The 25348-nt window shown below is 35.9% G+C and overlaps 1 protein-coding gene across 5 annotated transcripts in view; it reads right to left on the bottom strand.

Moving 5' to 3' along the window:
• Nucleotides 1–25348, bottom strand: part of Znf385d (zinc finger protein 385D) — a 975601-nt gene that overhangs the window by 114240 nt on the left and 836013 nt on the right. For 4 of the 5 annotated variants that reach the window (XM_074043826.1, XM_074043823.1, XM_074043827.1 and 1 more), the window contains one exon: nt 5650–5760. The exons of the other annotated variant lie outside the window; for it this stretch is intronic. In XM_074043826.1, the coding sequence (XP_073899927.1) occupies nt 5650–5760 (111 nt within the window). The remainder of the gene's footprint in view (nt 1–5649; nt 5761–25348) is intronic. 5 annotated transcript variants of the gene reach the window in all.

Raw genomic sequence — 25348 nt, 5'->3', positions numbered from 1 at the left:
TAAAACTCCAAATAACTGTGAGTCCTGGAGACTGTCAGAGGACATTCTCTAATGAAAGGGATATTTCAAAGGTGCCTGGAAATTTAATTCATAACTGAGTCCTTCAGAAGATCCTTTGGGACACAGCAGCACCAAGAGACTTTACAAGGTTGAAAGGTTTAATAGATGCAGCTTTCCCAGTGAAAATTTGTTCCAGCATATTTTAAAAGGTAAAGATTTATCAGGAATGAACTCCTCATATCAACAGTGAAATGCTAAACACTCACACTTGAAACAGAGTAGATCCCTCTTTTCTAGAGAATAGCAAAGATATTTTCAGACTTTCATACTTCTTAAGCAGTTCAATTTTCAAAAGAAAAACACAACTACATTATTTATCCCATAAAATAAACATGTTCTTTCATTCTCATTCACTACACAGTTTGTAATCCAAGAGCCTACATGTCAGAGTTTATTTAATTCTTATGACATCACTGAAAAGTGTGGCTAGTCATTTTAAATTAGATGATCCTAGAACCTTTAAGTTCAAAAAACAGCCCAGAGACATGCAGCAGCCAACTTGAAAGCAGCTCCAGACAAGAACCTGTCTCATCTGGATGGATGGTTTTTCCTTCCCTTTCTCTCAGCTGCACTGGAAGTGGCCTTCGAGTTTGATATTAAATGCACATACTGCATGCATAGAGTGTTAGTAACCTTTCCCCTAGGATATTAAATAAAATGCTGAAATCACAATGAGAGACTAATAATACCAATGTACTCTCATGGGCATATTTTTAGACAGTACGCACTCCCAGAAGTAGGCAGGAAATATTTAGAAAATTGCAACTGACCTTAAAGAATGGAATTTATAATATGAGAAGAAACATGCAATTTTAAACCTATAAGAAGATAATAGGTGCCATGATTCCTTTTTCCTTTAAAAAAAAATTCAAGCATGCTTATAAAGGAAATTTAGAAAATAAGGTAGGAAGCAGTAAGGGTTTAGTTCTTTCTAATACAAATACCATTATGCTTTGTTTCAATAGTATTTTCTGTAAACATCAGTCCCAAAAATAATATTGGTTGTAATGTTAAAAAGATGTCTTAGGACATGGTATGAAGAATGTGTACTTCACTGATTTGGTCATTTGGAAATCAAAAAATACTATCATCATTTTCCTTATATTGAGCTACTTGGTTATGGATGGTAGGAATGAGTAGATGTGAATTAAATACAAATATAATGCCAAGTTTCACTACATTTCTGGGTTCAAAAATGCAGAACAATAATAATGATTGGAGACACCAATACTGACTGGAAACAATGCCACTGGAAAACTTATCAATTACATTGGTGATGATTCCAACATCCTCCCTTTTAAAGGATAAGAGGTTTCCAAGCAATGTTATCTTCTACAGTTGTTTGCCTTTCTTGTTTATCAGTATCCTTGAAATAATAATAATCCTAGCTTTATAGTCTCAAGTCATCAAGGACGCATTGTTACTGTATTATTGTTCAGTCACTTGAATCTATATTTAAACTTTCAACGTATTTATGTTGGAATGGTGAGAGTGAGTATGAGTGATGTATTTGAGAGATTGTGGGTGGATGAGGCCTTGCCAATGAACTTCCAGCTTTGACCCCACCCATTAAGTTCCTTTAAGGAAGAAAACCATGAAGCCATCCTCTCTCCTGGACAGCTGACTAAGCAGGAAATGTAAAAATCTTCATCTACACCACTGCTGTAGCATCCACAGAAATTTAAGAATGCATTGCTACACTATCTTGACCAGCCGAGGCTTTGACAGTGGAAAAATGAATGTTGTCCCTGCCCGTGAGCTACAGGCCACATGGCCTCCTACAAATCTCCCATGCTATCTGCATCCCAGCTTCTGTGTGTAAAATAAGTAAAAAGTCCTTTCTGCCTCTAGCATGTTATAAAATTCTATTGTTTGGACTTTATAATAAAACTTAGATTTTATATTCCTTACTTTGGTGCCTGAGATCTTATTTCATTTTCTATAAACAAACATTGGATATTCATTTTCTACTACTTGTAATAAATAATCTTATATTCCTGTTGGACCTGCTGTAAATTGTCTTTCAAAAGTATACTTAGCACCTCACCCAGGCCATATGGTAATTTATGCTTATTTGAATATGTTGATAAAATAATTGGACAAATTACAACCTTACAGTCTTTAATGGGAAGACGTTTTCATAATCCTATGTATGTTTCATATAAATGTCAAAAAGATTTTTACTCAGGAAAAGTCTATAACAGAAGAAGGCAATCTGATTAAATGCATGTAATCCAATTTATGACATCAAAAAAGCTTTCTAGGCCCCACAATGGAAACTGTAACATACCTCTAACAGGAAACAGGTATGGCAAAACACCAAACTACATAATTTACAATATAAAGGGTTAAAAAAATAAATAAAAGCTTGAGGGAAAGGAAATTGAATTTTCATAATCCAGAGATGAAAAGAACTACAAGCTATTATTTTCTTTGGAAGGGGAAGAAGCTTTGAAATATAAAAAGGTTCATAAAGCAAAAATACTTTCCTACATGATAGAAGATTCAACCAAGCATATGACTAAACTACAGTGTTGTTTTTCCAGAACTACTCTAGTTTTAAAAAGGAAAACAAGAAGGCAAAATCCAAATTTACCTGGAAAGAACAAAAGTATTGAGATTTAGGATTAAAATAGTCTAATATGATGTATATGTACATTTTATTTTGATTTTTCTTTTCCTTCTTTTTTATTTCATTTGGTTATACTGGGATTTGAACTCAGTACTTCCCACTTGCTAGGCAAGCTGTCTACTGCTTGAGCCATGCTTCCAAACCTAGTTGCTGATTTTGGAGATAGGGTCTTGCTTTCTGCTTAGGCTGGCCTGGACAATGATCCTCCTATTTAGGCTTTTCACTGTTGCAGGGATGACAAGCATGCACCATCACACCCAGAAGTTTTCTATTGAGATGGGGGTCTCATGAACTTTTTTTGCTTGGGCTGGCCTGGAACTGTGATCCTCCTGATCTCATCCTCCCTATAGCTGAGATGACAGTACATGCCACTGAGTCCAATTAGTTGGGAAAGGGTCTTGCTAACTTTTTCCTGGAGCTGGCCAGGAATGGTAAACCTTCTGATTTAAGCTAGGATTACAGGCATAAGTCACCAGTGCTCCACTGATTTTTTGTTTATATAGGGATCATCTTATATATGAATCAATTGATAAATAATTGATCTTGGTGTTCAGTATCTAAATATTTTCTAAAATTAATATTACAGATGTGACTGGTCAATAAGTAAGGAAATCTATTATTTCCAGGACATTTGCACCTCTTATTGACATCATAAAGGTACAAGGACGTTTTTTAAATCTGTGAGTTTCCACTACTGTATTTTAGTTCTGCAATAATTATACATTGATGTTTTTAGGTTAATATTAATAGAAATACATATAAATATATATGTTAAACTAAAACATTTATGACAGTATTTCTAGTTTCAAATCATAACTTTGATATCAGTCTACAAGATTAGAAATACTCAAAAAAATGGAACCACTGTCTGGAAATGGAGAGTGGCCCATCAGTGGGAATGATGAACCTAATGATTCAGTCAGGATATGACAGGTGGAATTCCTGTACTCAGTGGGAGACTGGCGCCCATGACCTGAAAGTTTTCTGGCTCCTGGTTTACAAGAATTTTTCTTAATGCAATGTTTCCATTGTGAAATTGTTGGCAGGAGGAGATATTTAAAATAGCTCTATTACTATATATGCAAGAAGCTGGCAACATGGCTTCTGGGAGACTTCTGCATCTTTGTCTGATCAAAGTGAAATAGCAATACAATTTAAGGAAAAAAGAACTAAGAAGGAGCCACTTAAAATAACAATTTTGGGAATATATTGGTGTTCATTTAATATTCAGAAATTATCGAAGTTCTAACTATTAGCTTTAGTACTAGCATTTGGAAGAGATTATTATGTAACAATCATGATTTGAAAATACTTTATGTTTAATTAATTAAACAATCCTATGATAAACTTAAAGTCCAAATCAAGTTTTTCAGTATTCAAAAAACTTTTTAATGTAAAAGTCTACAATACTAAAAAAGTCCATTCAAATAAAATGGTGTATCTTTGGTGTCTCTTTTTAAGCAACTGAAACTATTCAAGTGAGGCTGTGGTCTCGATTGTTTACACTCCCGGCAAACTCTTGTGTTGAAATTCTAACCCCCAGGGTGAGGGTATGAGGAGCTAGGTCATTTGGGAACTGGTATTTTATGAAGGTAGAGCCTTCATGGATGAGACTGGTGCCCTTATACAACAGGCCAAAAGGAACTCCTCCACCCCTTCCACTATGTGCAACACAGGAAAAGTGCACCATCTATAAACCAAACAGCAGGCCCTTTCCAGACACCAAAACTGCCAGAGCTTCCATCTTGTATTTCTCAGCATCCAAAATGATGGGAAGTACATTTCTATGGTTTATAAGGAACTCTGCTTATGATATTTTGCTATAGCAGCCTAAATGAACTAAGATAGGTACTATCCAGTTAATCTTCTCCTTTTTAAGCAAAGAGAAAGAATATTGGATTGCCTTTGAAGGCTGAGTGTCTAAGACAGTAGCAATTCATTTACAAAAGGAAATGTTCTCACAAAAGAAACAAGCCACTTTGTTTATGCCACATCTGTTCCCTATACCTGATTATTTCCTATACTATGTGTATTACCAGAACATCCAAGAGGCTTACTTGACTGTGAATATGAAATACTGCAAGGTTTACTATTCTATGGAGTCCACATTACCAACTTAGAATCTGGTCATTACATCTTAGAGGATTCCACATTGATAACATAGGGCCTCCATTTGCCCACAGTCTGAACAAAGTCCAGTTCCTACTCCTTGAAAACCAACATTCCCTTCTCTTCTGTATCTCTCAGGACCAACTGCCACCAAAGCAGGAATATAGGTGGGAACAATGTCACAAAGATCTTTCATATTGGCCACTAGTTAAAATTGGTATCACTGTGATACATGCAGAGTTCACCTGATCCTCACAAATGGTGTGAATAAACTCCTGAATAACTTGCAAATTGCTGGTCAGGTTGACACATGCTTCTCTTCCATCATTTTCTCCAGTTTATTTTATTCTTTTAAGTCTTCTAAGATTTGAGGTCTTTAGGATTTCGTGTTAAATTGCTAAAACTCCAGAGAGCTTGAGAATAAATGGAATTGAGGATGCAGGCCTGATCTGGAACTGAGGGCCACAACAGCAGGCAAAGAGAGTTTACAAAGCCCAAAACTTGGTCTTGGACTATGAGTTGGTGTCTATCTTATTTCAGAGGTATAATTTATGAAAAACTTGACTAACCCTAGATTTGACTATTCCTCAAAGTATAGTACCTACATTTAGCAGTCCCAAGACGCTAAAGACAAACCATTAAGCTGTAAATATATGACTATACACTTTTTCTGCAGTAAATAACCAAACATGATGTAATAAACTTTAAAATCAAAGCACAGAGTTAAATGCTACCTTTGAATTTTGACATGCCCAGTTCCCAGAGAAAAATGTTTAAGAAATCTTTAGTTCTGCAAGATTAGAACCACATAATACATTTTTAAAGTGAATACTGAATGATAAACTTACATCAGAATTAAATCTCAACTGACAAATGTTGCATGATATGATTTGCTTTCTTCGATGAGGAAGAGGAACCCCAAATGTGTGATTTATTACAGCTTTCTGAATCGGGTCCATCTGTAATGAGAAAAAAAAAACACAACAAATAGAAATAAAGCTTGTCAGTTTCACTGGAATGTTGCCTGTTTCATGAAAGAGCCAATCTGTACAGCTTCGATAGACTGCTCACATTATAAAGAGCATTTTTATTCTATGAAAAGGCATTTCTACTTTCTTAGAAAATAGATAATAAGCCTGAAGTTCGGTATGATAAGGGAATGATAAATGTACCCATTACAGTCTGCATACTAAGTGCTTTTTTTCATGTAGGATCAACAATTGTTGCAGTTTGATAATCCTTCAGGATAATTAAAGGTTTATCAAATCTTGCTAATGCCAACAGGCTAACACAGTAGTGTATCTAAACCACTGCCCAAAAACAGACTTCAAAATAGATTTGGTCAGTTGGGCAACTATGAAAATAAATTATATGCCATTATCCAACTTCAACCTTATGTTATATTTGGTACCTTTTAAACTCTAAAAATACAGTATATAAAGCTGAGTGTGGTGACACACGCCTGTGATCCCAGCTATTCCAGAGACAAAGGCAGAAAAATTGAGAGTTCCAGAGGCCAACCTGGCAAAGTTAAAGAAAAAATACAAAAATAAAAATGTAAACAAAAAGCATGGGGTATGGCTCAAGTTGTAGGGTGCTAACCTGGCATGTGTGAAGCCTTGGGTTCAATCCCCAGTACTCTTTTAAAAAAAAAAAATATATATATATATATAAATCCTCCTTTCTAAAAATTGATATATACAGAGAACTGTTGAGTCATTCAGTGACATTTATTGACCATCTAATATATACCAATATTCTTGGGCTTATTTGGGGGGATACAAGAGAGTTTGGGCCTGACGTCAATTAACTCTCTTCATCCCTTTCCAGGACAGGACAAGCAACAAACAAACATAAGATCTCGGATAAAACTTCAAGTTCCCTCGTCAGCTTTGTCCTCTGGTTCACATCAGTGGTTCCCAACTATTAGAATGAGAACAAAGTTTTGATCTGCTTTTTTACCCTCTTTGATCACCTATATACATCCCTTAAACTTGTGGTGAGGTTTACATGTGATAATTTGTGAAATGTACTTGACATGGTCATTTTGTGTGCAGTGGGAAATCAGTGTTGGCCATCATGTTTTTCCTAATGCAATATATGTGAATAGCAGGGTCAACAAGAACCTCTCATTCCTATACTCACCATTTGGTACCCCACTCATTTGAACTGTTGGCAGCAAGTTCTATGATCTTTTCAAGTTTTAATCTAATCTAATTCTTAAATTCAACTCAACATCTCAGTCCAAACACTAAAAAGGAATTTTAAATTATGGTATCTCTTTACTTACCGTGGACTTGATAAAGGACAGTAGTGTGAAAGGCCACGGGGCCTGCTATAGGATTATTCTTTATGTGTACTGCCAATTTCTCATGCCAGACAGATTTCCAAACTTTCCTTGATTTGTGCTCACCCCCATTTCCACAGAACCAGTGCTAACAATACAGGGAGCTTGAGACAGCCAGTGGTCACCCAAATGTGTGAATCTGGCTTGTTCCAGTAGTTCTCATTCTCCTCCCCACCAAGGTCAATCTTACATCACTTTCAGAATACCATCACAAGTTTCTACAACAAAAACCACAGAGATAATTGTCACTTCAGTCACCAGCTGCAAGAAAAATTAAAAGCAGAAAGAGGTCACGAATCAAGAAGGGCTTGCCTTGTCATGTTCTGTTGCCTGTGCATAAACAAGGTGTGTGTCTTTCAGTGGAAAAGGTGAATTATGCCTGCAACCCATTAAGGAATATTAAAGTTCTCTTACATTGAAATATAATGGGCTATATATTTATATCAAAGATGCTCTCTGAAAATACCAGTGTTGGATTTTTATCACATATTGGTGAGCAGGGTATTATTTTGGTCTTTCAATAACACTGGGGAAGCAGAAAGTACATTCAATCCAAATTTGTGTAGGAGGCATTTTGGAACCAGACACTTCATGCAAATGAGACATATTCTCTAGATTAAATTCTTTTGTTTGAATTGAATGATGCTCTGATCACTGTAGCTATAAAATCAGATTTCAAAATGCAAAGTGGTTTTTTTCTTCTTCAGAGACAATTTTATTTCCCAGTCTACTGCAGAAAAATAAAACACTTAACTGAATTATATTTTAAAGATGGATTTCACAAATCATAAGTATATCACCAAAAGTAATTATCTTGTATCATTTTAGGAAAACAGCACAAAAAATGATAGAAGTTTCCACCTTTATCAATGAAAATTAATAATCTCACACATATGTCCATTTACAGTGAGTAATTATGAATGCACAAAGTCTAAATAATAACCAGTTTCACTGTTAAATACTTAATTAAATGATACTACCTGCTGTGTAACCAAAAGTAGCATCTACTATCCAACCTGGGAACAAAGGAACAGTCACTTTGATTATTTCACCTAAACTTATAATTATTTATCATTATAAGCATTTTGCTTACAAGGAAGGTCATACATGTTGATTTTTCTCCCCATAAGCCAATAGATCTGTCTTGTCAAAACAATACCACCTTTTTATGTGTGTGCATATTATCACTTGCAGTTTTACTATAAAATTAGCCTCAAGAGAGACCAGTGTGTGTGGTAAGCAAAAAAATAGAAAGGTTCATGGGGTAAATGAGTTGTAGAAAATTTGGTACTATCCCATACAATAATACTGCACAACAGAATATTAAAATGTCTGAGATAGCCTACGATAAAAATGATTTAATGTATGATTTCTATAACTACACAGCCAAAGCTTCTGCTATTTGGTTTGTTTTTAAATTTAGCATCATTATCCAATGTTTGTAAATAGGGGTTTGAGAACAGAAAATCATTTAAAAAGTATGAAAAAAATGTAAAGGTTTCTGTGAGATAATAAACACTAAACTAAAATGAAAATCAGTTCATGAAAAACTTCAGACACATCTTACCTAAGCCACAAGCCATGCAGTGTTGAATCAGACACTAAAGACAAAGCAAAAATCCACATGGTATCTTATGACATATTTGTCTAATTTCTGAATTATGGTATCTTGAAATGTCAAATTTCTAAATCTACTGACTCCTCAATACAACAAAGGGGCAGGAGGATACACTACCTATTGATATGCTCACCCAAACTCTAGACTAAAATTCCATTTCAAACTCAGCCAATACCTTATTTAAAGCCAAATGAATATGTTTTTCTTCACTTCAGGCTGAAGGACCTTTGCATTTCTATCTAAGGACTAGGTTTTCATGCCTTCCCTCTGGGCTTTCTGCTAAATGGATTTATAAATAAGCATGCATGGGGCAGGTCTGAGAGGCAACAGGTTCTAGGATGCCTGTCGCATTGTCAGGAGGAAGAGCTTAACCCTGAGTTTACATTTCCTGCTCCAGGAGACCTCCTCTCCCTGTGCCCTATTATTTATGAGGCTTTCAGTTTTTGAATCAAAGAATAAGAACTTAAATGCCAGAAAGTTTAGAAGTCTGGAAATTCAAAGCTTTTCTCTTCCAGCTGATCTTTCTATATAATAATGACCACTAACAATAATTCTAAAGGTTACGCTCACAGAATACATTCACTGTGTGTTTGGTGTTTGTACATATTATTTGTCTCCTAACTTACTGAGAGTTCTTTTTGTCCTTTGTCCAATTTCATCCAACTACTAAGTGGCTGAGCCAGCTATCCCGAGTCTTCCATACTGTCCCCTGACTCTCTGGTGCCATGATTAAGCTTGGTAACAGACTTCAACTGGCTACAAATTTGTGGGTTCTCATGACCCACAATTTGCCAAATATGGGTACGTATGGAAATTTGTGACTAGTAGCAGGTGACAGTAAATGGAGATTCTATTATATCAATTTTGGGTAAATAGAATTATTTGGTTGTATTACCTGTAATCATACATTAGGAAACATGAATTTAAAAAATCCCTAAAAATCTCATCCCCATACAAATTTGTCCATTTGAAAAATATGCAATTTTTTTCCTTTCTCTTTTCCTAATGGATACATACAACTTACTCACACAAAAGTGCTGAACTTCTAAGTGTGTCCTTTGTCAAATTTTTTAACCATACACCTATTCCCATGTTGCTACCATCACAGTGAAGACACAGAATGTTTTGAGCAATGTCGAGAGCTCCCAGTCTTGCGCCAAGTCAATTCTTTCCAGAAGTAACCACCATTATGAGATGTCACCACGTATTATTTTGCTCAATTTTGTACTTTGTTAAAAAAGTAATTACATAGAATGTACTCTTTTGTACCTGGCTTCTTTCACATAATGCTAGGTTTTACATTACACTGCGGCACAGCATTCCATTGCGTGACCATACTACGATTGTAATTCTACTGCTGAACTGCTGATGAGCATTTGGGATGTTTTTTGTCTGCATTTTTATGAATAAGAGACTATAAACATATATAAGCATGTGATTTGTTGAATACAGCAGTTATTTCTCTGAGGTACCTATCAAGGAATTAAATTCCTTTGTCATAGAATATGCGTAAATTTTAATGGGTATTACCAAAGAGTTTTTCAAAATGTTTGTTGCAACACTGAAATGCAGTTCTGGCACTAACAACACAGAGTTAGTGTGCACTTCAGAGTACATATTCCCCAACAAGACCATTCTTATTTCAGATGCCAACCACAAGTCAGGAGGTCCCTACACCACTTGCACTTTTAATAAACTAAATACAGATTGAGTCTCATGACCCATATACATTTGCTAACTTGCTAGAATGACTCACAATCTAGTGCCGCAGGGAAAGCACTATACTTAGGATCATAGATGTACCATAAAGGATACCAATGAGAACCAGTCAGATGGAGCTACAGGGCAAGAACTGGGAGTTATCCCAGTGCAGAGGATCCCAGTGTATCTCACAGAATCAGGACACAATTACCTCCTTTCACCTTCCTAGCCAGGAAACCCACACAAGTCTTTCTGCTGAATCTTTATTGGGGTTTTATAATGTAAACATGAATCATTGGCATCTGAATGAACTGTCTCTAGCCCTCTTCTACTCCCTGGAAGTCTGGCAAAGATTGCTTGGTCCAAACTCCTAATCTTCCCATCAGTCTTTCTGATGATGGAGTCTCATCCTGAGTCACCTCATTAGTGTAAACCCAGACAGGACCCAAAAGTTCACCATGAAAACAAAGACACAACTGTTATTTGGCAAATTCCAAGATGTTAGAAGTTACCTCCAAGGAACTGAGGACAAAGACAGACCAAATTCTTTATTATACAGCAATTGTACATCCTTTTCAATTTGGAATGCATAATTTTATGTGGTTGTAACCAAAACACATAAATATATTTCCTTCTCACTTAAAAATGTGCCAAAAATAGTCATTTAATTCTCATTTTCATATTTACAAATTAAATGATGAGATACAATTTCCCTAATTGATTGCACTATAATTTACTTAACTGACCTCTGTTGACAGGAATTTAGGTTGTCACGATTTTAAATGACACTGTACAGTTCATCTCTATGTGTGCAACTTTTCCCAAGACCCATAGCATCTGACAGCTGGAACAAATCACAGTGATCTTATTTTATTCTCTCATTCTATTGACAAGAACACTAAAGGCCATAAAGATGAGGCACTGCTAGCAGAAAAGAGATAAAAGTCAGCTCATCACCTCTCAGTTCTAGGTTCTTACAGGTGTAATATATGACTGTAAATATAACCCTTCCTCTTTGATCCAAAATAGGGAGTAACAAATGCGTAAGATGTGGTATAAAATCCTTCTAGCTCTCCTTGCTGGTTGTTTTATTTTTCCTTATCCTAAGCTTCTATTTCCACACTTCTGAAATAGGGTGATAGTGACCACTGCTGCGTCATGAATAACGACTATCTATTAAGTGCACATGGAGGCCAGTGCTGGGACTGGCACACAGAAAGCCCTCATTAATGTAGCTACTTTGATTACTGTTACTTCACAGTAATAATAGTAAGAATCACCGCTCCTTTCCAATAGCAGAAAACTTGGAAAAAGTAGAGCGGTGACTCAGAGATCAGGTGATTCAGAGCCTACCAGGAAGACATAAATGAATTCAACTACATCTAAGTTCAAATTATACTTGAAGAAAATAATGATAGCTAGGTGAGCTCAGGCACTGACAAGTGCAAGGTACAGTCCATAAGGACCTACAAGTCATTCACTCTTAACAATATCCCCAGGAGGTGGATGCCTCCTTTTTTACATATGAGATCATTTAGGCACAGAGATGGGAGGCACTTCTAGAGCTGTGATTTAAATCCAAGAATTCTAACTCCACCACCTGTAATGTTAATCAATGCATTCTATATTTTCCATCAGCAAAAGAAAAAGCAAATGGTTTCAACATGAGAAGATGGAGAAGAAATGTTTATAACAAAAATAAGTGAAAGATTATTTTTCAATTTCAGACATACAGAAGGACTTTAGAAAACATTATGGAAAAGATAAATGCCAATGAAAAATGTTCAAGGTTAATTAAAAATAATTTGTGGAGGAGGGTATTTGAATGGCCAGTAAATAATATGAAATATACCAACTACTGCAGAAATGAAATTTAAAATAACAAGTAGTTTTTACATAGATCATTGGCAAACAGTAATTCTGACATTAAGTACTGACAAGAATTTGGGAACAATGGGGAAATCTTGACAGCACCTAGAAATGTGGAAAATGAATCTCACATATGATCTAAAAATTCATCTTCTATAGAAGCTCTGGCTCATGTGCACCAAGAGATCACCACATGGAAGTTCCTTGTGGTTTTGTTTTTATTAACAAAAATTCTGAAGCAACCAAGAGATTCCACCCAACAACAGGAGAAATGATAAAGGATCAAAAAGTTATAAGAAGAATCCCACACAGAAAGTTGCAAGGAATTCATTAAATATTTTGTTTGTCAGCATAGACACACCAAAAACAAAATGCAGAAGAATACCTGTAATATGTCGAGACACTAAAAACAATCACACATTATTAGTCAAATAAAGGAGGAAATGAGAGCACCTTTCTGTCAATCAGAGAACTAGTGTGTCTAGATAATGGCCACCAGCTAGGGTTGAGGAGGTCAGGCGGCAGGTGACTCTAAGATTTGCAGTATCATCTATGAAGGATTCTTGCCACAAACATGAAACCTAGTGCCATAAAGGAAACAGATGTAATTACCAGTGTGCAGGAACCAGAGGGACAGAAAGACATATTAAATGTTTCTACATAAATAAAGCCAGCAAATTCCCAATTGTGAAACTACACAACTGATGGCATGATTTTCTGATTAAATAAATAGCAAAGAAAATAACTAAGAGGAGATACCTAACTTTAAAGACATATACTTCAGCCAATTCCAAATAATGGGCCCCCCATAGATCCTGATTCTAACAAACTATGCAATAAATATTAGTCAATAATTAGAGAACAGTAAAACTGGATTATTAATTCTTGTGATATTTAGAGCATGGTTTGTGGGGTTTTTTGTTGTTTATTGGTTTTGTTTTTTTTTCTTTTATCAGTAGTGGGGTTTTGAACTAAGGGCTTCACACATATGAAGCTAGTCATATGCTCTACCATTTAATCCTTACTTTCAACCCTTTTTGTCCTGGTTACTTTTGAGGTAAGGGCTCACATTTTGCCCAGGCCATCCTGGACCAACCATCCCCCTATTTTATGCTTCCCATTATAGCTGAGATGACAGGCCTGTGAGTTACCAACACCCAGCTTGTTTAGTTTTTTACTTTTTCTTCTTTTTTCTGTTTGGCAGTTCTGGGGATTAAATATTGGTCTCTCACATGCTGAGCAAGCATCCTACCACTGAGCTATAACCCCTGCCTCCGAGTGTTTTTCAAATTCATTATCACTTAGAAACAGATAGTAAAATATACACTGAGGAAATGATCATGCAACTGTGATTTAGCTTTGAAAAAAATGGGAGGATTTCAGGTGTGACTGGCTGGGGATGCAGATGAAATGAGGCTAGTCATGAGTTGATAACTTGAAGAAGCATGGATATACCACATGGATAGATCATATGGATACATGGGTATCCATGCATAGATATACCTACCACAGATGTGCAGGTATTTAAGCATGGTTGTGCCACAGATACTCCATGGATATGTGGGCATTCATTACTTACTCCATTCTTGAACATGTCTGGAATATTTCATAATAAAAAGCTACTAATGATCACACACACAAAGATTCCATAAATTGTTTGTGGAAAGATGTATTTATATATTAAAGTATGAGAGTTAAATTGCAAAGAAGGACACATACCCAATTCCTAACTCTTGTTGCCCTTTGTGGATCTGAAGATGGGACTATTGCCGTAGTTAAATAAGTCTATAGCTACATCCACAATGTTTCACATAAAAATAAAGCAACCAGAAGAAAAAGATGACAAAATATTAACAGCTACAAAATTCTAAGTAACATAAATATGTTCTGTTTGTTTGTTTTAGTATTTATCACACTTCTCTTTCAGTTCTTTTAAATCTAAAAGTAAAGTGCCAATCATTCAGTATCACACATGAGGTAAAATAATTTGGGAAGATGTCTTTATCCTCCTTTCTGTGGGAATTTAACGGGAATATCAATCACCCAAGGCCAAGACACAGCTCTGCATAAGGGGGTGTGAGGGGGATGATATTTAATGGAGGTACAAATGATGTCTTTTGGTCTCTGTGCTTTTACCAAATAGCAGAGCACATGCACAAGTTCATTTACAAATTCATTCAACAGGAGAAGGAATATTAGTCAGGTCAAGCCCAAATTCAATGGGGGATATATTTAAGTAGGAAGTCTCATGTGTAAGTCACATAAATTCATTAAAGGAAAAGATTATTTTCAGCAGGAGACTCCCTTGTATTTTTTATTCTTGTGCTTTCCACTTCCTCTAAGTGAACAGTCTCTCCCATGCACTCTGGTCCATCTTCCCTTGGGTTTCAGGACACAAGTCAAATTCCTTCTTACAGAACTCTTACATGAGCACCTTCAATTGGGCTAGGTCCTCCCAGTCATCCTGCACAATATTGTATCATACCATCTGAAGATGTTTCTTGAGTTGTTTTTCCTAACAGAGTAAACTCAAGGGAGGCTTGAGTCTAGCTGTTCTTTGTATCCAGAAATTAGCAGATAAGGCTCACACTTATCAAGGGCTCCTGAGTTCTTAAATAACCTGAATAGTATTGAAATCTAATATTGGAACAATATTGGCCTCAGGATAGTGGCCTCAGGATATTGGTGTCACCATAGCAGTGGAAAAACCTGGATTCTTATAAAATCTTAGGCTAAGAAGATAGAGAAAACTTATTAGAAGCTTTAGAATTAGAGTGGTTCCATGATGGAATCTGTAATTCAAGACACCAACTCTGAGAGTAGAAACTATAACTGCATGCTACCAAACAGAATCCTCATGAAATCTATTGTCTTTAAGCAATAGAGACAATTAGGTTATCAGGTTCTCTTATCTATGCTTTATGAGTCAACATTGCATCTTTTTGTCTTCCAAAACATCTTATACAAATGTTCACACTCATAGTGGTCCCTTGACCAGCTAAGGAGCAGTTGATTTGTTCAGAAAGCCAAAGCTTGAACTTGAGTAAGCAAAATAATTTGGATACCACCAGGTATTCAGGACATATCCAAATGTAAGAAATATTTCACTGTCAGTAGCTTTCTGCCATAGCTATGGTCCCTGATGTTCTGTGACTAGCTTAATAAAGTAAAACATTGCAAGTTCAAAGTAAGAGGTAAATAAGTTTGAGGGCATCTTAGACATTATTTTTCTTGGAGTCATTTATGTTCTCAGGCAAATTCCTTTTTAACCAATAAACTGCGGCCCTGTCATGAAATAACCACAGACACCTGCACTTCAAGATTTTTTAAGTGGAAATGTGGAATTGTCGCCAACATAGTTCATCATTTTAACCATGAATAAAACTTTAGAAATCAGTTATGTGTGAAATTTCAACTGGGTAGGGACAGTTTTATCCATATTCATATTACCTGTGTTTTTTATTCCTTTTCTTGGAACCCTACTGAATACGTATTTAAATTTTCCTGGTACTTCCCATTTTATGAGAAAAACCTACATTTCAAAAAAAAATAAGTCAGAGAAAATAGAAAGGAAAAAGGGTTACTTCATTCCATTAATGGGCTTCTTTATACAGCAGTAAGGTTTTTTTCCTAGCCAAAAGAATATTAAAACTTTTTTTAAAAAAAAACAACAAAAAAATGGATGTTGCCTGGTTGTCCTAAAATCTCTGTGAGGAAGACTTAATTTGGACACTTTGAAAACAATGTATTCAGTATACACGAAATTTAAGTTTGACTCAAATGTTTTGATCAGAATCCTGTTTCTTATGGACTCACATGGCAAGATTTCTTTTAAAGACAGTGAAGGTGTGCAGTTCATCTCTGCAGTAAGAGAAATCAGCATTCAGGGGTCTTCAGGATGGCTCTCTGAGTAAGGTCCAAGGCAAATAAACCCAACAACTCCAAAGTTAAGATTCTACTTACGTGGAACAGCTCCAGAGAACATGGTGTTATTGACTGCACAAGAGAATGCATTCTAGGAAACCATTATATTATCATCTGAATCACAAGTCCATAAGTGCATCTGGTTCCTGGGTAGGTCACTGAAATGTGGGTCAAGTGCTAAACCCGTTGTACTTAGAAGTAAAATAAAGACAAGGTATGAAAAGTTACAAGTAGCTAAACGTCAAGGATTTTCTCTTATTCTGAAGTATGTTCTTTTAACTGTTTTTGTTAAATTTCGTTCTTTTATAAGATCACAGTACTAATAGGTTAAGGGATTTATTTATCTATTTACTTATTTTAGATCTTGTCTTGAAAAAAATCGGAATGTGAAAATCCTTTGTTAACTGGCCTTTTAAATGGGAAGTGGAGATAAGAAGATACACCTTCAAGGCCAGTCAGGGCAAAAAAATGTTATTGAGACATTATTGCTACAAACAAACTAGATGTAGTGGTTCATGCCTGTAATCTCAGCCACTCAGGAGGGGAAGAAAGATGGATCTTAGATTGAGGCCAGCCCCAGGCAAAAGCTCAAGACCCTATCTAAGAAAGAAAAACTAAAGGGAAAAGGGCTGAGGGCATGGCTCAAGTGGAAGAGAGTTCAGCTCTATTACCGGTTACCCGACCCCCCGCCCACCAAAAAATTGTTTTTTGAGAATATGTAAGCCTTGCTATGTAGGCCAGGCTAGCATACAACTCAAGATCCTCCTGCCTCAGCCTTGCAAGTACTAAGATTACAGGCATTCATTCCTAGCTGTTTGAAAGAAAAAAATAACCATATGTTGGTCTTATAAGGCTGCCATAAAATGTACTGCAAACTTGATGACTTAAAATAACTGATATTTATTATCTCACAGTCCTGAAAGTTTGAAGTTTAAAATCAAGCTGTTGGCAAAGCCAGGCTTTCTTTGAAACCTACAGCGGAGAATCCTGATATAGGGTTAGGCAGGGAATTGGGAAACTTCATGGCTGAGAAGGATGGCTTGCATGGTGAGAAGAAACCACATCCTGGACTGCTGACATTATCAGAATGACTTGTGACATTCAGCAGGACCTTGCTGACCCACAGCCTCCTCAGCTTTTAAAAAATGACAGTCCCGGTCTGACTAAGGCCAAATATACATATGCTAGATGTGTGGGAGGAGTTAATGTTGCATAATCCACTCTCTCAAAGCTGATGAAACATTAACCCAGTTCTCCAGGGCTGACCTTCATGTCTCCTGACCCCCAATTAAAGCTTGAGGTCTTGGTACCTCCAGCACAGTGCTCCTTCTTGAGCCTGCCCATCCTCCCATCTGGAGGGGGCACTTTTGCTCTGCTTTCACTTTGTTTTACATTAATAACCCTGCTCCTGCTTAAGTATCCTCTGTGTCTGTCCTTGAATTTTTTTCTCCAATGAGAAAGAACTTTTTGGCTCCTGGACCTGGGTCCCAAATCCATGACACTTCCTTGCTAATTTCAATCCTTGGATGTTTTGCCTGCAATTTTTGGCTTTCCTTTGCTTGAAGCTGTATTGCTCCACTCCTCCATCTTTACATCATATTTTCTCTGTGCCTGTCTGTTGCTGTGTCCAAATTTCTCCTTTTTATAAGACACTAGTCATATTGGATTGTGGCTCACCTTAATAACCCAATTTTAACTCAATCACCTCTGCAAAGACCCTACTTCCAAATAAGACTGCATTCTCATGTTCTGGGGGTTAGGACTTCAATATGACTCTTTGAGAGACAACTCAACTCATAACAAAGGAAATAGATATAAAAATGTGGAAACCACTGTAAAATTTTACTTAGATACTCATTTTAAGATGTCTTGGTCAAAGAAAATACACAGAATTTCTTGTCTAAACAAGACAGTCTTTCACAGCTTATAATTTGGCATCATTCAATTTCTGTTTTTCTGTATTTGGACTAGACTTGACATTTTCTTGAAATGCTCTACTTCCTCTTGCATAAAGTAGTCATTCACTAATTTACATCCCTACCTTCCTCAATAGGTAACACCATACTTCTTTCTCTTAGCCAGCAATGTGGAATTCAAGCCATGGGGAAATTTTATTAGGACAAACATTGCCTTTCTGAGCTCACTCAACCCTCCATCTCTGGATTCATTTTCCATTCTTCCTTGCCCTGGACACTTTGTTCCAGTAATACAGACCTGCTGGCAATGTCTTGCATAACCCAGTGTGGTTTACAGTCTTCCTTTTTTCCCCTAAGTTTCCTTCCTTTCTTTAATCTTTATTACTTGTTTATCACAAGTAAAATTCCTGTCTATCCCTCCAAATGCAATTTTTGCCAATGGGACTTCTAGTCTCCAAGTAGTCTAAGTTAAACACCTCTTCTCCAAGTCCTCAGACAATTTATCACCTGCTACTCAAATAATTTGCTTAGAGTTCTTCCCTTCCTATACTGAAAAAGAAGTAGAGTGCTTTACTTACTTTTAAAAAGTGCCTGACTATAAAAGAGTTGAAGAAAGGTTTACTGATGAAGAAAGTAAATGGAGGCATAAAAATAGTCACCCCCGCTGAATGTCAATTGTAAGGAGAAAAGTTAGTGTAGGATAGGTATCTTGGTTGAAGCCATGTTGCCTAACTTTGCAGAATCTCACTGTCATTTAGGGTTTCTTTGTTTGGAGGCCTATTCCAAAGGAACAGAATGATTAAGAAGTAAAATTAATAATATAACCCTTAAATCACTTAACAAGTATTTAAGTTGATCATTCTCAAACCTGCCTAAACACAGGGATGACCTAGGGACTTGTAAAAGGTACAGAGCCAGGGTCTCCAAGCAAGGCAAATTCAATATGGTATTTAAGACACTCCTTGAGGATGACTAAGAAGCACTAGTAAAAACCCTAGAAATGAAATTTCCTTTGATTAACATGTTTTCAATGATGTTCTCCATAAGCCAATGTCTTCTTTTCCATTCATAAATAATTTTAGCCAAATAATCCTATAAAAAATTGAGGTATTATCCTCATTGTACAGACATGGAAACTGAGAAATAGCCAGGATAAGTGATTTTCCATAGTCAGTTATATCACCAAGCAGCTCCAAGATTTAAATTGAGGTTTAAATCCAGTGATTTTCCAATTGCCCCTCAAACCAGAGTCATAGGTAACTAAACTTCTGAACTCTAAAAACTGAATGTGAATTTGGATTCAATGGGAACTGGCAAACCAAAGGGCAGAAATGGGTGCACATAACAAAGCAAAAACAATGGATGATAGCAAAACCTAAGCCAGAAGTACTCAAACACACAGGGCTTTTGTAAAGAATCTCCAGCAACTGAGTTGCTTTTATTACACTGTCAACTATTTTTCATTCCCAATGCATTGCGAAAGCACTGCTTGACTTCTCTCCATATTCTCCTCGACTCTGCCTGCTTTCCACTCCCTGACCTTTCTGAAGGACTTCTGCTAAATGCACTAATGTGAAGTCAAACTCAGTAGAAGTTTAAATCAGGTATAATGAAGCCAATTGGTTAGTAAGCTGTTCTGAATTATGGAAACCAAAGATACCTCCATCCTTCAAAGGATGAAGTCAAGGGTATCCACCTAGAATTCCAAGAAACTCTAAAGATCAAGGCCACCTGAAACCCAGGTGAAAGTAATCTAATACCCAAGAAACTCTCTTAACCATGAAGGTACACTCACATCAAGTAGTATTTTTAATTTCTGGTTGTGTATCATATGCAAACATGTACAGATTTTTTGAAACACCCAAAATATAAGTGTCATTGAACTGTTGTGGCTTATGCATAAACTACCATACGAACTATAATATAAATATAACAATTTGGATTATCCTTCACATGTCCCAAAGAGCTGACAAAATCTGGATGATTCCCCATGAGCAATCACATGGAGAACCACTGAGTTAAGAGGTTATTTTGTTGGTTTGAACACTACTTAGCAATTTTGTACTTACCAGCACTTCAAGTCTTTTTCCATAAGGATTCTTAAAATATATGGTGATATAATTTCTTTTCTGTTTTTATTTATCTTTATCAAATAATACACATATGGTAATAAATCAAATAGCATAAGACAGATTTAGATGAAAAACAAAATTCTACACTCTAAAATTCCCAGCCCATAGATAAATGTTTGTAATGTTTATTATTATTATTATGTACTGTTGTTCAATAATATGCTAATCTTTGCACATTAACAAATTGAGAATTTAACTTGTGTACATTATCACACAATGTCTTTCCACACTTCTCTGCATAAACATTCAAACTTTTATGAATTTGGATATGACATTATTATTTTATAACTATATATAGTATTTTTCCACTTTTATGTTTGGTTCCATTGATTTGAGTCAGGATCTAAAATTTCCTGCTTAAAGTTATAGCATTTTTTTACTTTATTTTCCACCCTCAATTTCTAACTCTCAAATTCTCTAAACTACACCTACACTTTCAAATGTTCACACTTTTCTGATAGTTTGTGTTTTAAGTGCAACCCATCTTTCTAGACATTGTGAGTGTCTCTGAAATTTGAAAGCTAATAATATTACCATTGTGTTGACTTTATCAATATTGTTGTCTGCTGGCAGGATAATATGATAGGGTTAGATTTCTTTTGTATGATTCCAATACTACAAATTTTGACTCATTCCAAAGAGAATGTTTTAGCTCTGAGAAAGTGGTTTGTATGTTTTTATACTCTACCAACTTCTTGAAATTCTGTCTTATTTTTGATTGCTAACTATGTAAACCATTCTTTTCTATTGTTTCCTTTTTTCTTTGTGTTCCTGAAAATAATGTATTTTTATTTCAAAATAAAACAAAACTTCTCTAAATCTAGGCCTATATCTTCTGCCTTGTCTCATGTTTTCTGCTCCTCACCTACCATTCTACCCATAGAAACTAAGTGCAGACCTTGTCTTGGGCTCTAGCCTCCTGCTCTTCTTGACATTTCTTCTTCATGCATTCCCATCCTTTCTGTGGCCTCAGAAATGTTTAAAGCTTTTGTCTGTCAGCAGTACAAAGCACATCCATGCTTTTCAGCTATGTCTCTGGTAGTTCTTAAAACTTATTTCAAGGAAATCTTGGGAGAAAAAGAATTGTATTCATATAATGTTTATATCATTTTGAGAGAACACTAGAGTTATTTCTATATGTATTTTAAACAAGAAATGTAACAAAAAGTATTCTTGGCTCCTAAAAGTATACATTCATCCAAAATACCTTTGTATCTGACCTCCATAAATTAACATTTGTAGGTAAAGGATTAGTGTTGCTTATATTTGACCAGAATAACTATTCCATTTAAATAATTGGCCTTCTACATAATATTTTAACAGGAATAACATGATTTAGGATCATGTTACTTCCTCTGAAATCTTCTGGGAACTCTTAGGGTTGTTTTTCTCTTCTTGGAATATGTAATTCCTTCCACCATGAAAATAATACATGACGGCTAAAACTGTATTTTCATCCTTCTTCTGTTGCTGAATTTATTTTGTATTATAAGTCAACTTTCCAAACTAGCTCTCCAGATCTTCCTGGATGGCAATTTTATTTTGTAAAGTGTGCTTGGCAGTAAAAAGAACAAACATAAAAAAGACAATCACAGTAAAGAAACTATACCAGTACTGAAGACTTCTGCTAATTACCTGACAACATGGCCTGGCTGCCTGCTATGTCTAGGGAGGTAATGGGAATTTAAGGAAATCACATCATGGATCAAGTGTTAGGATGTTAAAATGAATCTCAAACAATTACAAAACATTCAACAGGAACAGACCATGCACTATATGACACGACTTGCAAGAGTCCTAAATCCACACAGGAACAAAGACAAGACAGGGTTCTAACAGGTGGTAAAGGGGATAGTTGAGCATTTCCAAAGGAATGTAAGTCAGCATGCAATGAAGATATCTGCATACCCATGTTTATTGCTGCACTATTCACAATAACCAAATTATGGAATTAGCCTAGATACCTATCAACAATGAATGGATAAAGAAAATGTGATATATATATACACAATGGAGTATTCAGTCATAAAGAAGAATGGTGCTATGTCATTTTGGGAAAATGGACGGAACTGGATATCATCATGTTAAATGAGATAAGCCAGACTGAGAAAGAAATATCACATGCTCTTTCTCATATGTAGAATCTAGACACTCCCCAATAAAAATGAATGACAAGAGTGTAAAATGGGGGCAGTTCTGGAGTGTGAACCAGTGGGAGGGACAGGGCAAAAGGAGAGGGTGAAGGGGGGATTGTGATCAAAGTACTGTATGTGCATGTACAAAAATAGAATGACAAAACCACCAAAAATTGTTTTAAAAGGAAGGGAGATGGGGAATAAGAAAACAATAGTAGGGAGCATTTCATCAAACTACATTATATGCGTTATAGAAATATCATAGTGAAACCCTCTCTATACTTAATATATGCTAATAAAAAAAAGAAATAAGATATCCTGTAATACAAATGTTTGGCCTTGAGAAAGTACTGGAGGGATTAAACACAATAATACATGCAAAGCTCCTGAAACAGAGCAGGGCAAGTTCGGCACCCATGTAGAGATACTGGGTTTTCACAGACCATCATGTTCCAGCTACTGAGGTCTGGACAAGGGCAAGAAATGGCAGGATTTCCACATTATGTCTCCAGGTATATGATCATGATGAAACAGAGACATTAAAAATATTCTCTATTTATTGAGAGATTAGTTAATAGGATAAAGAACTGTAAGCAATGAACTGAAGACAAGTTGAGAAGGTAGAACAGTTTGGTAAGGTTTTAAGAAACAGGTTAAACATGTCAGTATCAAGAAGAACAGACAATGTCATTGTTGACATGAGAGAAAGGATGCCCTCCATGTGGACAGAAGATGTTAGTGGATCTCTGTGGTCTGTTCAAGGCCAAATAATAACAAGAACCACAACAATAATAATAGTAAAAATAAAGTGTTGAAATGAAGATATGAGCAAAGTGCCATGTACAAGAGGAGGTGAGTCAGTTACTCAGTGTGGTGGTATCCTGGGACACCTCAAATAAATGAGGATATTTTAGTTGGAAGAGTAGAAATTATTTAGATAGAAAAGGAATTAAAACTGAAACAGCCATATCTAATATGAGGCTGTTAATAAGAATTTAAAATTTATGTAAGAAGGAAAATCAGTACATGTGGAAGAGATGAAAGTGGAAAGGTGGATGAGGATAGGCAGACAAAATGCCCCATGTGCTTTGTTAATCAATTTAGACTCTTATCTTTTGAGCAATATTAAGCTCTAAGAACCATTCAGCCCAAAACTGCATGTAAACATATAACATATTTGAATGTTATACAAATAATTGGGACAAGAATTAAGGGAGGTCAATCTGAAGTCAAAAACACAAATCAGGGGGCTGCAACAATAGTCCAGTTAATTTTTTTGTTTGGTGGTGGTACTGGGGTTTGAACTCAGGACACTATGCTTACCAGAGAGACTGTCCATAACTTGAGAGCAAGGTCCTCAGCCCCAGCTGGAAAACAACAGGCCATAATCTAGTTGGTAGCAACTGGAAAATTGAAGGAGAAGTGGGGAGAACTTCAGGAGACTGGCTGTGAAGTTGGCATTATCTGTGTGAAGTAAGGTGGAGGAAGGCTGAGTCTTCCTATCTGAGTAACTGAATGGTGAATGATAACACTGACCAGCACATGAATAAATAAAGAGGAAAGGAAAATTTCAGAGATGTGTGTGATAAGGAACTTAATGAGTTCTTATCTCATATATACTGAATTTTACAAGATAACAGCAGGTTTGATGAGATATGTAATGGATATGTAGGAAATTAGAAGTAAGGATCAGAAGTTTAAAAGTGTGTCCAGGACTAAAATTATAAGTTTAAGATATTTGTGATGTCACTAAAGGTGTATGAGTATGTGATAGGTAAGAGGTCCCTGAGTAAAGTTAGAAAAGAGGGGGCTTCAAAGAGTATCCAGAATGCACTCATGTCTCTGGAAGGGCAAGTGAAAAAGATTCAACAAAATGATTTAAGAGATGAGAGTGAGGGAGAACATGGGACATTCATGTCTAAGAGGAGAAAGGATTTGGAAGAAAGGGATTATCACCAACCTAATTTCTGTACATCTTTTGAAAACTTTGCTGAAAGCATCTTCTCTTCCCTTCACTGGATGCTAAATTTTAACACGTCACTAGGTAGAGCCCTCATTCTTCCTGCCAAGCCCTGTGACAGGGGACACAAACCAGATAAAGTCCTTGGTCTCAATGGTGTGTTCTCTGGTGGGAAAGACAGACATGGGTAATTACCACACAACTTAATTTCATAACTGCTGTAAAACAGGTTCCTAGTGAGAATCACAGGGCAGCACTGATGAATTTTGTTGGGGATAGGTCATATAAAGCTTATAGTGGGAGAAAAGTTGCAAGTCAGGAGCAAAGTGTTTTTCTTTTTAAGCCTTCTCAGTAGTTTCAATAAGATTCTTCTTTTAAGATTTTCATCTTAAAGCTGAATTGGAAATTTGCTGATGAATTACAATTACTGGCTTCTTTCAAAAAACTTGCCTTTCTTGAAAAATTCATGATAGTTTAGGATTTAATTTTTTAAATGTATAGAGTCAATGTTGAAAGATAAGAGCATCCTGATTTAATTGAAGAATTTATAAATAATTTATCTGTGTCTGCAAGAGCAATCATCATTTATCAAATTGTATAAAATTTTGTGGAGATAATTTGTAAAACATATTTAAAGATATTAAAGAAAGAACTAAATAAATGAGAAATACCTCATATTTATAGATAGAATCAGATAATTTTAAAACACTTTTTATTCTCTCTATATTGAACTAAGAGTCAATGTGAATCAAACAGAAATGAAGTTTTCCATGAAACTTGATATGATAATTCTAAAATTTACACGGGAGATGAAATTACGAAGAACAGACAAACCACCCTTAAAGAATGAGAAGATGGAGAGGTCATGGTCTATCAGATGTCAAGCTGATAGGCTGGATTATAAAGCTATCAATTCAGATGGTGGCGCTCACCCACAGGAAAATA

This window comes from Castor canadensis, chromosome 10, assembly GCF_047511655.1.
Source record: "Castor canadensis chromosome 10, mCasCan1.hap1v2, whole genome shotgun sequence".
Lineage (NCBI taxonomy): Eukaryota > Metazoa > Chordata > Mammalia > Rodentia > Castoridae > Castor > Castor canadensis.
This window is presented reverse-complemented; position numbering and strand designations above follow the sequence as displayed.